Raw genomic sequence first — 17,804 nt, 5'->3', positions numbered from 1 at the left:
TGACGAAATATTTCATATTTTTTCCTCAGCAGTAACTTATTATTGTGTGTTTTTCGTCAATATGATAACTACAGGGCTGGGACAAGACATAATCGAACTGAGCTGCTGGTTCGACAGAACTGATGTAATTATGAAAAACAGAAGCTGACATGTAAGCGGAAACTGTTATCAGAAAAGGTCCAATCCAGGAGTAGGCCTGCAAATTAGCCTGTGGCTTCAAAACGTAGGCATAAAACAGTAGCTGATTTATTTTTAACATATAGATTTAATTAGATTATAGATTAAATTTGAATTGAATGGAATAGAATAAGGTATTTTATTGTCAAACTGTTGTTTTTTATGATATCCATCCATCATCCATCCATCCACCATCCATCCATCCATCCATCCATCCATCCATCCATCCATCCATCCATCATCCATCCATCCATCCATCCATCCATCCATCCATCCATCCATCCATCCATCCATCCATCCGTAATCACCTAAAAAGCAGAAGTAAATGCAAAAGCATCTGAATTTTAAGAAACTACTTAAATTTATTTTACTAATTTCTAAAAGTAATCTATTTATTTCTTTTACAACTTTTGATGTCAATATAGCTTTTGAAAATTTGAGTAAAATTCTTACTTATTCTTTTAGATGTGTAAGCCACAAACACCAGTAAGAAGGAAACATCAGTTGACCGGAGGTGCCTGAGGGTCGCAAGGCCTTAGTAATTTTTTTTGTTTTTGTTTTTGTTTTTCTGGGCCCCATGCCATATTAAACAGGCTGTGGGCAGCTAAGTTTTTGTTTTTATTTTATTTATTTTATTTTATTATTTATGCTTACCACTTTACAGTCCTTCCAGGACTGAAAAAGACATGGCAGAAGATTAAAATCGATATGGGTCACAAACTAATATCATGAGAACATTATAAAACAAAGAACGACAAACTTAGTGAAATGAAAACTAGCGCGTTTCGTTGATTGAATTCCGATCTACATATTTTCTAGCGTCACCTCTGAGATCCCGAGAACTCTTGAGAAGCAGGATTTTTTTTCCCCTTCAAATTTTACACTAACTGGGTGTGTATCCTTCCGCAGTGTGTTTCTGTATTCCTTCGTTGGGTTATTTTCACCTCCTTTCAGCCTCAGAAAACTGCTCCAGGCTTTGCTTTTTTCTCGGAGTCAACTTCTATTCAATCGAAATGAAATATAACGAACCGAATATAATTTACTCAGGTAGGCTGGAAACGAGACGATAGATGAGCAGAGGCAGTTTAACTCAGCGCAATTACGCAGATTTGAACCACAAAAAAAAAAAAAAAAAAAAAAAAAAAAACGAACTGAAATACAAACATCGAGTTTTCTTCGTTTAGAACAATATTTCAGTTGTTAGGTGTTTGTAAGCCTCTTAGAGAAAAAAATACCTTAATTGTGCTTTATAAAGAAAATGCAACTATGTCTATTTCCACATAATCAACGGTGTCTCATGTATTGTTTATAATTACGATCGTATTACAATGAATTCAATCGATTTAATTTGAGATGAGGTGGTTAATCGTAAAGGGTCTTGAAATGTCGTGTAGCCTATTAGTGTTTTGTGGTGACTAAATTAACTGAAATTAATTTAAAGCAAAAAAAAAAAAAGAAACAACAACAACAAAAAACATACGCTGCGCACTTTTGAAAACATTCATAAACATACTGACAGTGCATTGTGTAGTTGTGGATTTTAAGCATTTTTGTTTGCTTGTTTGCGTTAAAGCACAAACGTTGGCTTGCTTCCGGTCATTAATAGCTTCAATAAACAGCGTTTTCCACACGTGCATTTCCAGTGGCTAATGCTTCCAGCCTGGTCACAAAACGTCTGTGAATATTTTCAATCCACGGCTGCAGCAGGACGGCAGACTGAAATAGCTGACCCTGCGATCATGATCGGCGCAGGCACATGACACCAAGTCTGTCTCTCTGTGTGTGTGTGTGTGTGTGTGTGTGTGTGTGTGTGGGTGTGTGTGTGTGTGTGTGTGTGTGTGTGTGTGTGTGTGTGTGTGTGTGTGTGTGTGTGTGCGTGTGTGTGTGTGTGTGTTGACTCGGAAACTGGGACACTGAGAAAAATTCCTGCAACACTACATAATGCACTCCGATTTGAATGGCTGCGTTATATTCCTGCTGGCCTGCCTCAGCCCAAAGCCGGCGGGTTACACAACAAAGCAAACCAGAACAGTGTTTCCTCCCACAGCTTCGATTGTTTGCTTTACAGCCTGCACCAACTGAGACTGGAGATATCTCCCCAGCACATGCTGGAGTATGGAACTGATGTTTTATTGTGAGCTGAAAGGGTTTAATTATAATCATGTGGCCGACATTTCAAAGGATTTCTTTTTTCTTTTTTTTTTTTTGCCCAGCCATGACAGTCACCTTAAAATCTCCATTAGAGGCGGTGCGCTCATCACACGGACACCTAGAAAACATCAAGGCTGCAGACTGAGAGCCAAAGAATCAATTCGGCGTGTCCTCTGATTGTTCTAATATTTGTCTTAGTCTTGTGCTTTGACGGCGCCGTCTGCTGCTTGTGTTTGGACACTTGGAACATCGGAGACTCTCATGACTATCAGGCTCAAAAGCAGTCAAAGCTCTGTAGTGTGTGTGCATTGTATTTGTCCATGCAAATGTTATAAATGCCTACTTCCATTTATACGTCGCAGTGTTTTTAGGCATTTGGTGTATTTGCGTTATTTTAGCAAGAGAGTTGTCTTGAGGTGATTATTGCTCGGAGGTTGTTTTTATTGTCTGAGAGGATGGCTGCCTGGTGATTTCTGTTTCCAAACAAATCCAACCAAAAGCTAGCAATTAGGAAAAAATGAACTGAACTGAGTTGAAGTTGACGCAATGTAATCCTCGAAGTTCGAGGGGTTTTTTTAGTAGCTCCACCAAGGAGAGAGACATGGGGTGGATTATGGGCAATTTAATGACCACCCCTTTAAACTTTCACACATCATGCAGAGTCAGGCTCTTCATTCCAATTCGGTAGTAGTTATGGTACAATGTGGCCTTGTGTTAGTTTATTTTAAAAATTGAGAGGTTAAAGGTTAGTTAGTTAGTTAGTTAGTTAGTTAGTTAGTTAGTTAGTTAGTTAGTTAGTTAGTTAGTTAGTTAGTTAGTTAGTTAGTTAGTTAGTTAGTTAGTTTAGTTAGTTAGTTAGTTTGTTTGTTTGTTTGCTTGCTTGTTTGTCACACCTTGGTTAAACAGTTTGGAGAATTAAATAATTTCAAAATCAAGGACCTCTAAATTTGGTCTGTTTCAACATGTACATTCAGCTCATTTTTGTAGGATATCCACCAAAAAATCGGCTTAAAGTATGTTAAGAAGGGTAGTGAGGGAATAAGGGGGGGAGGGGGGAGTTTATTCACATATGAGGTTTGTGTACATATATTTTTGTCCTACTCGTTTTTATTAGACCCATCTTTCAAGTTATGCCACAAGATCATATCGGAATAATACTTTTGACTTAGGTTTTGGTTTTTTTATGTCCAATCCCAAGACTATCAGCGGCCAACATGTGGTTAGCCCTTTCAAAGCTTTCATGAGTATTTTTTTTTTTTAATTGACTGAGTGTAGCTGTCATTCTTTTAAGCTAGTGTTTTTCATAGAATTGATTATTTTTTTCCCCTAGACCACTTCAACAACAAAGAGTGAGGGGTTTGGTTTCTACATGAATTTTATATGAAGAGTTTGATTTAGCTTAATCCTGGATAGTAACCTCTTCCAGGAAAACTTTTATTCATTTATTGCAAACAACTTTTGTTGCTTTAACAGTAAAATTGCTTTACTTACAACCAAATGTGACCCAAGACTGTGCAAGTATGGGGCGTTATCACATCTCCACTAATAACCTCCATATCTAGATGAAGCTTGTAGTTATTGTCAGCACTTTTGGAGATTAGGTCATTGTAAGTGGGGGAGCATTTGCAAAAGTTAATATACTTCTTCACCATAAATCTGTTTAGAGAAACAAAGGAAATGACAGAAAACATATTACATGCTCTAGGTAAGATCAAAACTGAACATCAAGGGTACTAATGCATAATTCAATCAGAAAATATTTCATCTGTAAACTTGATCTGGGAGACAATTTTAGTTCCCTGATGGGTTTTGCAGGTTTCGAGCCTCATATGGTTACTTGGTTCCCATATAACCAGGACTTGGGTCATCCCTGTTTACAAAAGAGGGGATGTTTCTTTTTGTCATTGTTGTTGTCTTAGCAGTTTGTAGTTATTTACTGTAGATTTTGTTGTTTCTCCAGGTTGGCATGATTTGTTTACACTGAGGTGCTGTAGATCGAGGAACCATCCAGGACACATAATAAGCTACCATAATTTAAATTAGACTAATTTTAACATTGTAGAAATAAACAACGAGCTTTTCATCTTAAATTAAAATAGACAACTGTTACCCGCTGGGATATTTTGGATTAATTATCATTCCTTCATTAATACCTAAGCCAAGCACAGTTTTCAGTATTAAGAGAAATATAATAGCAACCATGATAATAAAATATAGCAGTTTGTATACTCTTTTTATCATGCACCAATAACTCTGAATTACTGCTGTTCAATTTGACAGTGACATGTTTTCTAACTTTGACTTGAAAATTAAAGTACATGAGCTAGTGGGTGTCTGTTCATCCAGTAGCTCTGTTTCTGCTATTTGCATAATAAATAAATAGTGTTTTTAAAAATATTGTTTCATAATTGGTTGAAGATCATTTTGAGCTCTAAGTATTTTTCTTCTGCTCCAACCATAAAACAACAAACCACTTTTTTTTGCTTGTGCAGGAAAACGTGTAATTGGGACAATTATTATTATTATTATTATTATTATTATTATTATTATTATTATTATTATTATTATTATTATTATTATGCGAAATTAATAAGAACTTCCTGCTACTCCTGCTGACTTCTGTCCCGTCAAATTAAAAACTGCCTGCTCCTTTGTGCAACTGTGTGACATTGTCCAGCAACATGGAAGGGAGGAGGTCTGGATTCTGTTAAAAGATGTCCAAATAAGCTACTCTCGTTAAAAAAAGAAGAAAAAAAAACACAATAAACGTATAAAAAGAAGATATTAAGTGTCCATCTTTAAAAACGTGCCAAACCTGCGTCTGAATGGACATCCATGCCATGTAAATCACTGGACGCATGTGTGAGGACACTGGATATTTCATTAGTTGCTCCTCAGAATTCAATTGCACTTAAAGACCAACATCGCCCTCTAGCGGTCTTAGCTTTCTTCTTTAAAGCGTCTCAAAAGAAGATGAAAGATTCATTTTGAAGCTATTTATTTCAGCGCTCAGTTTTAGCTGAAGCTGACCCTATAAGCATGCCAGTCAGTTTAAGAACCAAAATTCACAATTGAAAATAAACGACGCATGATGACGATGGAGTGGCACCTGGCGTGGCTTCACATCTCAGAGCGAAATAGAGCCATCAGATTGAAAGGTCGCAGCGCGCTCCGTGCAGTCAAAGTGAAGTTTTTTCCCATCGGTGGGAAGTGCAGTTGATGAATAAACCTGACCATTAAGCCAGGGGAGGGTCTCGGGGGGTGATTTCCTTTAAAACAATTCATCGTCCAGACACCCCTGCTGGAAACAAAAAAAAAAAAAAAAAGAGTGTCTATACTTTCTATTTGTCAGCAAGACGCGCAAAAAGCCAAAAGAGGAGCTAATGGGGGTTTTCAAAAACCGAGTGCAATTACTGAGCAGTCCCCATAAACTAATTTAGGCCAGACGTCTGGCCATTTCTATAGCTTTATTGGACCGCGCTTCTTCCTGCTTTAAAGCAATTCCTGGTGCAAGTTGGACAATAAATTAGAAATCCGTCGAAAACACCCTCGCCCCATCATAAACACTTTATTACTTATATAAAAGTTACCCTTAAAATGTTTAATTTTAGAAAAATATGTCATTCTTATCTTGTCACAAATGCAATGAGTTACATGTCAAAAATGCAATGAAGGATGTTTTTGATGGGGAAAAAAATCGAATCACTAACATTAGAATCATGTAATTTTTCTTTATTGATGTAAATTATAAATATGGAATAAGCCTTTTGGGAATATATCGCACCCTCTTAGTTAAAGAAGCTGTACACACACGCGCGCGCACACACCTTTTTTTTCTGTAAACATTGTTTATAACCCTTGTCGCAGGGATCACATTTGTGTGTGTGTGTGTGTGCTCGGAACCAGAGAAGTCAAAATGTCTTGCTGCAAGGGGAAATATTTTACTCCATATCTTAAAAAAGGCGAAAAATACACACTCGCACACACACACACTCACACACACACACACACTGGCACGTTTCAACTTCCCAGTGTGCAGCTGATGAGGCTTGACAAAAATGAAAACCAGTTTGTATGGCTTGAAGTTATCCGGTGCTGGATCTCACCAGGACAAATTCCTCATATGTGATGCATGTGTGTCCGATGATGCTGTCACTGACAATCAAAGGCCCATTTGAAAAAAAAATGGCTGCAAAAAATTACTGTGAGAGAGTTCAGATGGGTTTTCTTTTTGCCTCAAAAAAAAAAAAAGAGTTTAAATGATCTCCTTGCCGCTTCTCTCTCTGTTCATCTTCTTCATCTTCATCCTCCGGTTCTGGAACCAGATCTTCACTTGTCTCTCCGTTAAGCTGAGTATGCGAGCCACCTCGTAGCGCCGGTCCCTTGTCAGATACATGTTGTAGAGAAACTCCTTCTCCAGCTCTAAAGTCTGATATTTAGTGTAGGGGCAGCGCTTCTTTCTCGTGGAGCGGGCGTGGATCCAGTTGGCAGCAGGGTTATCTAGAAAAGGAGATATAACATGAGGTGATCACGAATGTGGCTTGAGTTTTAAAACAGCGGATTTGTGATGAGTGCGGGAACATTTTTTAAAAGCGGAATACAGGTAGATATTATATACAATAATTGGGATTAAATTAATTTCATCTTCCTGAGAAGATTGTTGTTGAATTAACGCATCATATTTGGGTGACTTTATTGCATGGAAAAGACCAGAGATCCCTGCAATAACCTTTTCAGGGCGGCTTCCCCCCACCCCCATACGCAGCCTCAGTATAGTCCCAGACACTTTTATAGGTTAGTAAAACCTCCAGTTTTACACACCCAGCTCATCCAGTTCTCCTAGTTGTAAATCAGCACCAGCTATTTCTATTTTTTTTTTCTTAAACTTACTTGGGTCAAGTTGTTGTGGCTTTTCGTCTTTGGGATCGCCATGACTCGAAGCCTCGCTCCCACTCTGCTCCCTGCTCGCCTTTTCCGGACACTCTGCAGCTCCACAGGAGAACTCCGCGGTCACGGGTCGAGCCTCGGCTCCGCTCCCGGCTTCACTTTCCTCCAGCGGATCCCCGCCTGTAGGCTTCCCGGGCAGGAGGAGCTCCGGCTTAGTCCCATACGGTCTGCTGCCGGAGGAGTGGAACCCGGCGAAGGAAACGTGGTTGGAGATGGGGTCCATCCAGGAGCGCACGCCGACGTATCTGCTGTCGGATGCGGGCAGATGGGACTGGTGGTGGTGATGGTGGACATAGGGGTGGTAAAGTCCCTGAGGGTGCATCGAGGACCAGGACGGGGTGAACACGGTGGACTTTGGTGAAAAGCTGCAGGAGGAGAAGTCTGCGCTGTCCCCGGCACCTGGCGGCGGCCTCGGGGTCATGGTGTGCGGCGGCTGGATGAAGCGAGCTCCGTACATCTCCTCGGGCTCCTGCCCCATCATAGCGTCCACAAAGCAGTTACCGAGAGCGCCGCTGGAAGACATTTTTCCATCCCTTCCTTACTCATATAAAAAGGGTTGCGCTGTTAACGGGAAGCTTCCCTCTATGAACAATCATAGTATTTTTGCTGGCCTGCATCTTACAGGGATTGGTTGCATAGATCACGTGGTCATATTTACCAATACAGCCAGTGAATAAATCCTCCCCCTTTTTTCATCAGGTTTAATTTAGATTTTCATTGTAGGAAATCATAAAACAAAATGCGGTGGAAGTCAACATATGTATTCTGAGAAATCAGACATCAAAGAATCTAAATTTCAGATAAATCCGAATTGTTCCGTATATGTCTAAGAATACTCTTATAATATCGCTCCGACATACCCTGAATGCCTGTAAAGCTCTTTATAGACTTACAAAGTCCTCGTAAAAGAGATGTAATAACACGCTGTAAAGTAGCAGACGCCGTTTCCGTTCACAATGCGGTGTGTGCATTGTTAATATTTGGCAAGGAAAAGTACATTATGTTGAACTCTATTATATTACGGCTTGGTTTCGTTTTTCCATGCTAAGGGAGGAAATAGCAGTGGCTGAAATTATTGTATTCATTCAAGGCAGAGCAATAATGTATCAATAAATGTTTTATGAGGTGCGTGTGATTATACGTCTTCTTTTTTCCCCCCAAAAGGGCTGTGTCTGTGTTTAGATGTTAACCAGATTTTTTCTTCTTCTTCTTCTTCTTCTTCTAAATGTAATTTTAATTCTTAGGCTGATATGAAGCAAAATATGTTTATCCCAATTCCACAGAATTATGTCATTTTATTAAAAGTTATTGGATTGCTACATTTGAGTAGTGTTTATGAATTTTGCAAAAAAACAAAATAATAATAATAATTTGGGGATTTTTGTAATTTAAAAAATATGTATGCATTTTTACCATGTTGTGGCCAGGTGTGAATTTATTTTTGAATATTTAACAAAAAGGGTGAATATCTCGGAGGACACGCAGAACTTTCTAATTCCAACTGAACTCGTTCTTTTATATAACCCGTTCTAACGCCGTGTTTATGGCGTATTAGTTAGGTTATAAACATGATTAACCATCAAAGCATTAGCGTGTTTTTTTAATTACAGAATCCCCGCCTCTTTGCATTGCCTCAGCTTTTTTTTAAATTCCAAATGCAGAAGCAGACCTAAGTATTTTCTCTGCGATAAATCGCATCTGAAGAACTTTATTTTTGTTCTTACCTTACATTTTTTATTTTTACTTTTCCGGGCGATTTTAATTATTACAGTTTTAATTATTGGGGAGTGTTATTTATGTCCATTTGGAAATAAATAAGAATTTTTTTTTTTGCGTTCCTGTCTCATAGAATTTCATATAGGGTTTTCCTTTGCGAGATGGGCTATGGTTTAAATAATACTATATAACATGACGCAAATGAAAGTTCGTAGATTTTTAGAGTAATTTAATATATTTATATTTCATTAACTAAACCATTCTCTCGTCTCTCTTTGACTCGGAGTGCAAAAACCTAACATTTTCTTTCATTGTTTCTCTTGCGCACATATTCCTCCATTTTAAACATCATAATCAAAAAAGAAAAGCCTTTGACCACACGAATGCAAATAAAACCAGCTTCTTTGACCACATATTTATTGCAAGATACACATGCACCAAAACATGCAATAAATCCACAGTTTATCATTGTTTTCCATCAAGGAAACGTGTTTGCATCAAACAAAAGAAGGGAGGCTTGCACGAAAAGAGCAAAAGAAATGTTTCTCAAAAAAAAGGGGGGAAAAAAAGACAAACACGTCAAAATGTGCCTGCGTGACTCCACGGCTTCTTCATTCCCATTTTATCTCAGGAAGTCTTTTGGTAAAAAGGAAGGAGTGCTCGTTCGCCACGTAATGTTTTAAGACCAAAAAAGTGCTCAACCCTGTGATGAAATAACACAAACACACGACGCCACGCAACACAGGAGACAGTCACAGCTTTGTGAGGAAGTAAAGATAAACGTCCAAATGCCACGAAAAGCACAAAAAACACACAAATGAACTGAAAACTAAAAATAGCTATAACCAGTGGCGCGTGGAGGCTCAGGAAAAGGTGAGATTCGAGGTCAGTTCCCGGATGCGGTTTTCCCGGTTCATTTTCTTCAATTTCATCCTGCGGTTCTGGAACCAGATCTTGACCTGCCTGTCGGTCAGGTTGACGCTCCTGCTGATCTCTAGGCGGCGCTCCCGGGTCAGGTACATGTTGAACAGGAACTCCTTCTCCAACTCCAAGGTCTGGTGCTTAGTGTAGGGGCACCTCTTCTTCCTGCCGCTCTTCGCCGTGAGCCAGTTGTTCGTCAGCGCCTCACTTTTGCAGTCTGCAGATTGAGGAGAGGAAAGAAACGAGGCAGATTGTACACTGCTGAGCATAAACATCTCACCTGCTGCTTCTGGATCTCACCTCTGGGAAATAAGACGCAATGTAAATGCTTTTCCCTGAATAAGAAAAATAAATTAGAGGAGGTGATTGCAAGGACTAAAAATAAACCCATGGTGTTACATTACATTTACTTTTTTGTTTGTTTGTTGATTTCTGAAAAGTTCAAATTACACATTCCAACTGATGTAGCACTAATGAAATGTAGTTTTAATAGTCAGTCAATTAATTAGTGTAATTAATTGCAAGTTCAATTTGTGAAAATTACCTTAAAAATGTGCTATGATATATATTTCTAAACAATAATAGACAGGAGACAGAGGGGTTCATGTAGCATGGTAAAAGCATTCAGCTGCCCATTATTGCAACCTGAGAAAGACTATCATTAAACATTACGACTTTAGGGCTGTTTGTGTTTTATACTTGCTTTTATGATGCTACTGGAGCCTCCTCAGAGCTGCGGATAAAAGCTTTTCATTTCACTGCAGCCAACCCACCTTTCCCTTCCTTCTGCAGCTCGGGGCTGGACGCTTCGGTTTTCTCTTCAGAGCCGGACTTTACTGGGTCCGGACTCTCCCCTCGGTTCGGTGTGCTGGTGATCGTTTCTGGATCCGGGACGTTCTTTTCCGCTTCCGCAAAGCCAGAGGAAGAGGACGAGGAGGTGGCGTGCTGCGGTTTCGGAGTGACCCGGCTGAGCTGCGCGAGTGTCGGGTTCGGGCTCGGCGGCTCCGGGCAGTAGTTTTCCGGGTGCTTCCCGTTGGCGTAAGTTTGACTCAATCTGAAGTAGCCCGGAACCGGGATCTCCGGACCCTCCACGGCGAAGGGTTCTCCAATGACGTTCGAATATCCCTCTTTTTGGACTCGCTTATCTGAGTACATGCAGCAGTTGCTCTCTTCCTTGATGCTCTGTGGAAACGTGCAGTTTGACATCTGCTCTGTTCTGCAGGTTCTGCTCGGATCAGTCCAGGTGTCCATCTGAGGTATGTACGAGTGGACGCTCATGGCCGTGTTTTGGGGTCCAACCTCCCCCCTTTTGCCGAAAGGCTGCAGGAGTCCACAGGTTTGGATTCCGTAGGTTCCGTGCATATCCGAGCCGGACGGCATGTACATGCTGCTGTTGGAGTAGAAGCTGTCTGTCCTGCAAGCGCCGATCAAAGAGTCCACTAAGAACGGGTTGGTCGCAGGTGAACTGCTGGGGAAAGACATCTCTATTTTTTTTTTTTTTTTTTTTTTTTTTTTTTTTTTTTTTTTTTGGAGTTTTAGTTCTTAAGAGAAGAGAGATGTCTTTTTGAAAGCTGACATGTCTAGGAAAAACAATCTGTTAGTCAGGATGCCTGCGGACCACATGACAAACCCACCAATGAGATTTGAAAATGGCCTTGAGACGCAGCCTCCTCTGGCTGGACGCGCTCTCTCTGCGGAGGCAGACGTGGTCAACAGCGACACCTATGACGCGGACTTGAAATTGGTTTTGCACGACTTGAAGGAGGCTGTGTGATTACGTTGAAAGGAACATGTAAAATAAAAACTAAATGTGGAATTTCACAAGCATTTCTTATTTCTCGTCGATGTCTCTTTGTTTCACAAGAACAGTGTGTAAGGCTTGTTTTTACGCACAAAGGTTAAAAGTATGTATTTGTGAGTAATAGGGTAGCAATGTGGATGATGTGTGTGTCTGTGTATGAAGGTGTGTGCGTCAGTGTGTGTGTGTGTGTGTGTAATGTGTGTGTGGTGTGTGTGTGCGTGTGTGTGTGTGTGTGTAAGTGTGTCGCGGGCGCGTGCTTGTGCGTGGTGTGTGTTCTGCAGTTTGAATGGTGCATTGGTGACAACACATCGTAAGATTATAATCAGTTAAACGTATTAGCAAATTAAAAACATTTATTATTTCATAATGTTTTCCAAAGTCAAAACCGAAAAAGAGCTCACATGTGCATTTGAGATATAGAGACATTACCTAAATATTAAATTTAAAAAAAAGAAAAGTAAAATGCAGATACACTTTTTTGCTTATGTCTTTAATATTATCTAATTTCTGAGACATCTTCTTTGGAAATATATTTAACAAGCCATAGAGGCTGAATTATGCGCACACGTTACTCCAAACAAAAAGGCACAAACGAACCGCAGAGCTTTATGCGACTGGCGCTTGGGTTCCCCTGAAGGTACCCCTGGTACTTTGTCCACAGAGAACGGCTTTATGTTATTCATGTCATAAATTAGATCGTTCTTAATTCTATCTAAACCTAATTTCACTCGTTGCGTTAAAAATAACCTGATGGGAGCAGCGGGATGCGCAGTATCAAGAGCTTCATTGTTCAGCCTTTAAGGTGGACGAATGAAGTGTTTCCAGTAAAATCAGCGCTTAGTGATATCTGGGCAAATGCTAGAATACCAGCCACAAAAGCTGTGACTTGTCCCAGTGTTATGGGCGATGATTACAATAAGAAGCAGAATCACGCAATATAGTGGCAAAGTCTGATATAACTACAGAGGTATCATAGATATATTGAATGCTATCTCCTGGCAGCATTAATAGTTTGCGAATAAAATGCTATGGCTCAATTTACTGCAACGTCGCTTATAAAAGGAACATTATATTTTTAATGAGGAGATAAAAGTAGGCTAAATATGTTTCGCTTTTAAAAAGAACTTGTTCCATATTGATCATGCGACCCTTTCCAGATAATGTGCAAACAAACCTCTGTTATGTGGGGATATATTTTCCAAGGAAAGCCAGAAAATGCACTTAAAACATACATAAGATTGAGTGGATATAAATGGATACAAGATATCCCGTTGTCTCCAGGATACAATTGGATATGTATTATTATTTTTTTGTTTCATGAAAAAAAATGTAAATGAACGAACTTGTCAAAGTTTTACTACAAGCACTAGTTTTATTATTATTATTATTATTATTATTATTATTATTATTATTATTATTATTATTATATTATTATTATTATTATTATTATTATTATTATTATTATTATTATTATTGTTGTGGTTGTTGTTGTTAAGCATAATTTTAGGGTAAAACAAAATGTCTAATATAATATAATATAATATAATATAATATAATATAATATAATATAATATAATATAATATAATATAATATAATATAATATAATATAATATAATATAATATAATATAATATAATATATTAAGAAAACGTTCCCCCAAGTTAAACTCTCATTCAAATGTTTTAATTACGGTTGACAGACATGAACCACGACATATTATTTTTGTTTGTTTCTTTTCTTCTTCTTTTTTGTTTCAGTTTGGCAATGATTTATATCAAATGCTATGACGGCTACAGAAAAAGGCAGATTGTTCATGCAATAACAGATCGAACTTCGCAAGATCAACAATGTGATGTTACCTTTATAGCCTTTAGCACTGTCGCTGGTTTGCTTTGCGCAGCCTGAGGATGGAATTGATCTAGTTTGTTCACCAGTGAGTTCAGACCTGATGAAACCACTAGAACATCCGACTACTTGATCTATGTTTATATATATAAATATATAAACATAGATAAAACATATATATATATATATATATATATATATATATATATATATATATAATATATATATATATATGTGTGTGTGTGTGTGTGTGTGTGTGTGTGTGTGTGTGTGTGTGTGGGGGGGGGGGGGGGGGTGTGTGTGTGTGTGTGTTAATAAAAAAATAATAATTACTGCATTTTTTTTCCTTTTTCATTTATTGGTAATTTTATAAGTGTCTTTACGGGTGTGCCTGGAAGGCTAAAAGGAAAGATATTGTGAAAAGCCTAATAGATGATTTAGATGAAGGAACTGCTTAAAATAAAATCCCAGTAATCCCTGGGCAGAACATATTGTTCCACCTCGGACTGGTTTCCATGTTGGATACATATTAAATTTGCCCGAGTCTGCGTTTCCATTCAACTCAATATGAAAGTCTGCCCTCATGTGGATACAATGTGAATATAAAAAAAAAACACACACACCACGCAGTTGGTGATCCATTTTCATGCCAGAATAAAATCACGACCCATGGAAATTAGAGTGCATGAAAAAAGTGCATGAAAAAAAGAAATAACTTTGACATTACTTCCTGTTCGTTCGTGACTTGAAAACGGCCCAAACATACAGTGAGACTATATTAATTATTCTTCTGCATTGCAAGTGTCATGAACAGGTTTCTGTGAACAAAGTTGTTGCAGTCGAGACTTTATATACATATATATATTTATATATTTTTTTATTATTATTTTATTTTTATTTTATTTTTTTTGCAAAACAGGGTTGTAAAGCGAAGCTGCTCAACACGTTTTCAGTACATTCAAGCAGAGTCGAAAATAAGGTCAAACTTGACAAATCTGTTTCTCCCGCAGGTTCCAAGTCCTTTGCAGGTGATGCCAGAAGTCCGTGACATACCAAATTCAACAAGATCAAAAAAACAAAATAAAACAAAAAAAAAAAAAAAAGAAAAGAAAACATCCAAGAAAACAAAACAAACACAACAAAATCTGAATCTGGTGGAAACCCTATAGAAATGCGCTTGGATGTGGAGTAAAAGCTCTTTAAGACCGGAAGGAAGATCTGTTCCTCATGTGGTCTGGGGGGCTGAAACACCACAGTCCAATAGCCCCTTATTTAGATCTTTACAGCTACTTTTTATTATGCTGTCTAGACGGTTCAAGGTTTAGCAAACAATTCAGTTTTTCAAAGCAGAGGAAACAACGGGATCATACAAGACTTCTAGCACCAAGCTGAAACAGCGCTCCTTCATGTTTCGTGGGGAACACCCCAACCCCCTTCAAATATAACACAAAATCGCTCTCCTTCTTCTTCTTTTTCTTATTTTGTTTGAGCCGCACGCGAGTATTTTTGTAAAAGAGAAATTGTTTGCTCTGCTTATTATTTAACAACACACAACATCTAACACATGCACGTTACAAATATATCTACCAAAGAAAAGAAGGAGGAATATATTTAATATGATGTCAAAATAACAATGAAAATATTCTGATTGACTTAATTGCCAGTGAGAAGCCAATAAATGGATGGACAGCTTAAAATAAACGTACCAATTGTCTAAAATATGTGGTAAATCAGCTTGCAGTTCTTATATAGTACCAAGAAGCTTTTTCAGTTCAGTCTGTGTGTCTTTGGATGCTAAAGGAAGCCTCAGATATCAGAATAAAGGGTTTCCAGTAAAATACTGTAGGCGGTCGCGGTTGAGTTTTTTTTCCTTCATTCTCCTGTTCTGAAACCAAATCTTCACCTGGCGATCAGTCAGATTCAGCATTCTGGACAGCTGGAGGCGTTTCTCTTTGTTAATGTAAACGTTGAAGAAAAACTCTCGTTCAAGTTCTCGGATTTGGTATTTGGAGTACGGACACCTCTTCTTCCTGGACTTGGTTGATGAACCTGCAAAACAGGAAAAAAACAAAAAACAAAAAAACAATCGTGAACACAAACCAAACCCCTGCGAGAGGAGAAAGGTTTTCGGTCAGGGTCCGGAATCATCGAGTCTACAAGTGAAGTAAACTGTGTAAAAAAAAAAAAAAAAAAAAGAAAGAAAATGCAATAATTTAGTCAGGCCTTTATTGGTAGGAAGGCCCTTACGTATACACACGCTCACACTCGCACACACACACGTAAAGCTAAACAGACAACTCGAACGCTCGCGCACACACACACACACATACACACTCAAACACACACAATTCAGAGGTTATCTGCATTAAAAAGACCTGATTGTCATGCGTATTTTGGCACAATGCGCACCAATTTTTTCATCTTAAATCTGCCTTAAAACTATCGATCCCTCCGCCAAAATGATCACTTTTTAACGCTCCATCAATCTAAGTTAAATCAATCGACATTGCATTGTTCTTGCACACAGGAAACCTTAAAGCATGGTTGCTTTAACTGTTTCCCATTGTAAATTCCTTTACAACCGTAAAGTAAATCTTATTGGGATATAAAAGCTTTTGCATGCTTATAAAGCTGCATATAACCCACGGATCGTCACGGAGGTGGACACTATGCATCCCAGACGCTGCAAACACCTTTTGTTCAACGCATAATGAGGGAAAATACAGACTAGACTCACTCTGACGGCTGCTCTTGTCGCCGCAGTTGGAAGATGAGTCCTCGTCGACGCTCCCGGGAGGTTCTGCGTTTTGTTGCTCCAGTTTGGTTACAGCCTGGCTGATGTTCGTGGCATCAGCATCGTCATGATGGTCGTGGGCAGCAGTCTCTGCAGCCTTTTGTTTGGGGTGCTCCGTGTTAGGAGAATCAAAGAACTGGTCGAAGCCCTGGGGAAGAACACCGTTTCGGCCCACTCCCGCGAAGAAATTGCACTGCGCGCTGGTTCCTCCGTGGTGACCGTACAGGGGCTCGTTTTTAAATATCACATCCGCCCTGCCGCTCGACGACTGAATCAGTTCCCGGTGCATTATCTCGTCCGTTGAGTAGTAAGACGCGTAATTGCCCCTGTAGTGCCATTTGGGATGGTCCAGTCCATAATCCCTGAACGCGACCTCTCGAACAGGTTGGACTTGGGTTATATTTGGCGAATAGGGAAAATTTATCTGACACGAAGTAGTCTGCGGTAGAAAGGAGGAGACTGAAGTGAAATCAGGCGTCGAAACATAATAAGTGCAGCTGGGCAAAAACATATTTGACGCACAGCTGCGGTCGTCGAATTCCGTCATTTTTCTTCTTCCTTTTTCCTCCATGCAACAGAGGGACGGAGTTGGCGGCGCGGCCGCGTTAAACTTTGTCCATCTGTAGCACCGCGGGTGTGCGAAGAGACCCCGACAGAGAGGAAAAATCGGAAACGCAGGCAGACCTGCAATACATCTTGATCGATTCCTGAGGTAATTGTGTCATGTGATCCAGCTAAGAAATTACCATACATCAATATCAGTCATTAAAAACAGCACGGGGGGAAAAAAAGCAACTCATGTGAGCGCTTACAAGAGACTCCATTGGCTGCCTGGCTGCAACGGAAACTCCTCTCCAGCCCTTTTTTGCCCCAAAGCTCATAGAAAAAAAAAGACATTTTTTAACCATTGCTGGAATATTGACTTTAATGCTGTACAGCAGGATCATTCTCGCTGGAGATTGATCTCTGCAGCCACACCCACTCAATGCGTCAGTAAATTAAGGGAATGCATTGTCTGTAAGCAACAGTTGAAAAATTATCCGCACGCTTAATGCAAGGTCACCACCACTGCAGAATTACGTTTTCTTGCAGGCAAATGTTAAATTTCATACTAATTCATGGGCAATGTGCGGTAACGCAAAAAAGAAAAAAAAAAAAAAAACGAAAAGTAACGCCAGCAAAAAGATCAGAAGAAAGTGAAGACTAACAGCAGCAATGTGATGGAAAACAGGCGCAACAACGAAAAGAATGAAATGCCTCAATCTGTATGAAAGCTCGCAAACTGATTAATTAAAAAAGAAAAAGTTTAAACAAATCAATAAATAAATCCAATACTTAAATGGGTAAAAGAAAAAAAATATCCAGAGAAAGAACAAAAAGTCGAAAACAAAATCCTGTAGATTCAAATGTGAATATCTGTACACATTCTGCACTGCCAAGTCCAAAACAACT

At 39.1% G+C, this 17,804-nt stretch overlaps 3 protein-coding genes across 4 annotated transcripts; all 3 read right to left on the bottom strand.

Annotated features, from left to right (window-relative positions):
- Window positions 1-6,045: 6,045 nt before the first annotated feature.
- On the bottom strand, window positions 6,046-7,875 carry hoxd9a (homeobox D9a). Its single transcript, XM_055031332.1, has 2 exons — window positions 7,219-7,875; window positions 6,046-6,828 (listed from the first exon to the last, which is right to left on the bottom strand). The coding sequence occupies exons 1-2, from the start codon at window positions 7,796-7,798 to the stop codon at window positions 6,584-6,586; spliced, it is 825 nt and encodes a 274-aa protein (XP_054887307.1). The 5' UTR covers window positions 7,799-7,875; the 3' UTR covers window positions 6,046-6,583.
- Window positions 7,876-9,376: 1,501 nt separating this feature from the next.
- Window positions 9,377-11,568, bottom strand: hoxd10a (homeobox D10a). 2 transcript variants are annotated; one of them, XM_055032468.1, is made up of 3 exons: window positions 10,686-11,568; window positions 10,213-10,247; window positions 9,984-10,129 (listed from the first exon to the last, which is right to left on the bottom strand). In XM_055032468.1, the coding sequence occupies exons 1-3, from the start codon at window positions 11,392-11,394 to the stop codon at window positions 10,109-10,111; spliced, it is 765 nt and encodes a 254-aa protein (XP_054888443.1). In that variant the 5' UTR covers window positions 11,395-11,568; the 3' UTR covers window positions 9,984-10,108. The 2 variants fall into 2 exon arrangements, with proteins under 2 accessions (XP_054888442.1, XP_054888443.1); XM_055032467.1 differs by lacking the exon at window positions 10,213-10,247 and having other exon boundaries at window positions 9,377-10,129; window positions 10,686-11,565.
- Window positions 11,569-13,942: 2,374 nt separating this feature from the next.
- Window positions 13,943-17,056, bottom strand: hoxd11a (homeobox D11a). Its single transcript, XM_055031357.1, has 2 exons — window positions 16,296-17,056; window positions 13,943-15,607 (listed from the first exon to the last, which is right to left on the bottom strand). The coding sequence occupies exons 1-2, from the start codon at window positions 16,921-16,923 to the stop codon at window positions 15,372-15,374; spliced, it is 864 nt and encodes a 287-aa protein (XP_054887332.1). The 5' UTR covers window positions 16,924-17,056; the 3' UTR covers window positions 13,943-15,371.
- Between the last annotated feature and the right edge of the window lie 748 nt (window positions 17,057-17,804).

The sequence above is a fragment of the Poeciliopsis prolifica genome, unplaced genomic scaffold, assembly GCF_027474105.1.
Source record: "Poeciliopsis prolifica strain line A6 unplaced genomic scaffold, Auburn_PproV2 SCAFFOLD007, whole genome shotgun sequence".
NCBI lineage: Eukaryota > Metazoa > Chordata > Actinopteri > Cyprinodontiformes > Poeciliidae > Poeciliopsis > Poeciliopsis prolifica.
This window is presented reverse-complemented; position numbering and strand designations above follow the sequence as displayed.

Excerpts from the sequence above, each read along its gene's own strand:
- hoxd10a (XM_055032467.1), bottom strand. The coding sequence starts at position 11,394 with ATGTCTTTCCCCAGCAGTTCACCTGCGACCAACCCGTTCTTAGTGGAC. Across the intron at positions 10,130-10,685 it reads GCTGCAGAAGGAAGGGAAAG|ACTGCAAAAGTGAGGCGCTG; the intron begins GTGGGTTGGCTG and ends CTCAATCTGCAG.
- hoxd9a (XM_055031332.1), bottom strand. The coding sequence starts at position 7,798 with ATGTCTTCCAGCGGCGCTCTCGGTAACTGCTTTGTGGACGCTATGATG. Across the intron at positions 6,829-7,218 it reads GCCACAACAACTTGACCCAA|ATAACCCTGCTGCCAACTGG; the intron begins GTAAGTTTAAGA and ends CTCCTTTTCTAG.
- hoxd11a (XM_055031357.1), bottom strand. The coding sequence starts at position 16,923 with ATGGAGGAAAAAGGAAGAAGAAAAATGACGGAATTCGACGACCGCAGC. Across the intron at positions 15,608-16,295 it reads CGACAAGAGCAGCCGTCAGA|GTTCATCAACCAAGTCCAGG; the intron begins GTGAGTCTAGTC and ends CCTGTTTTGCAG.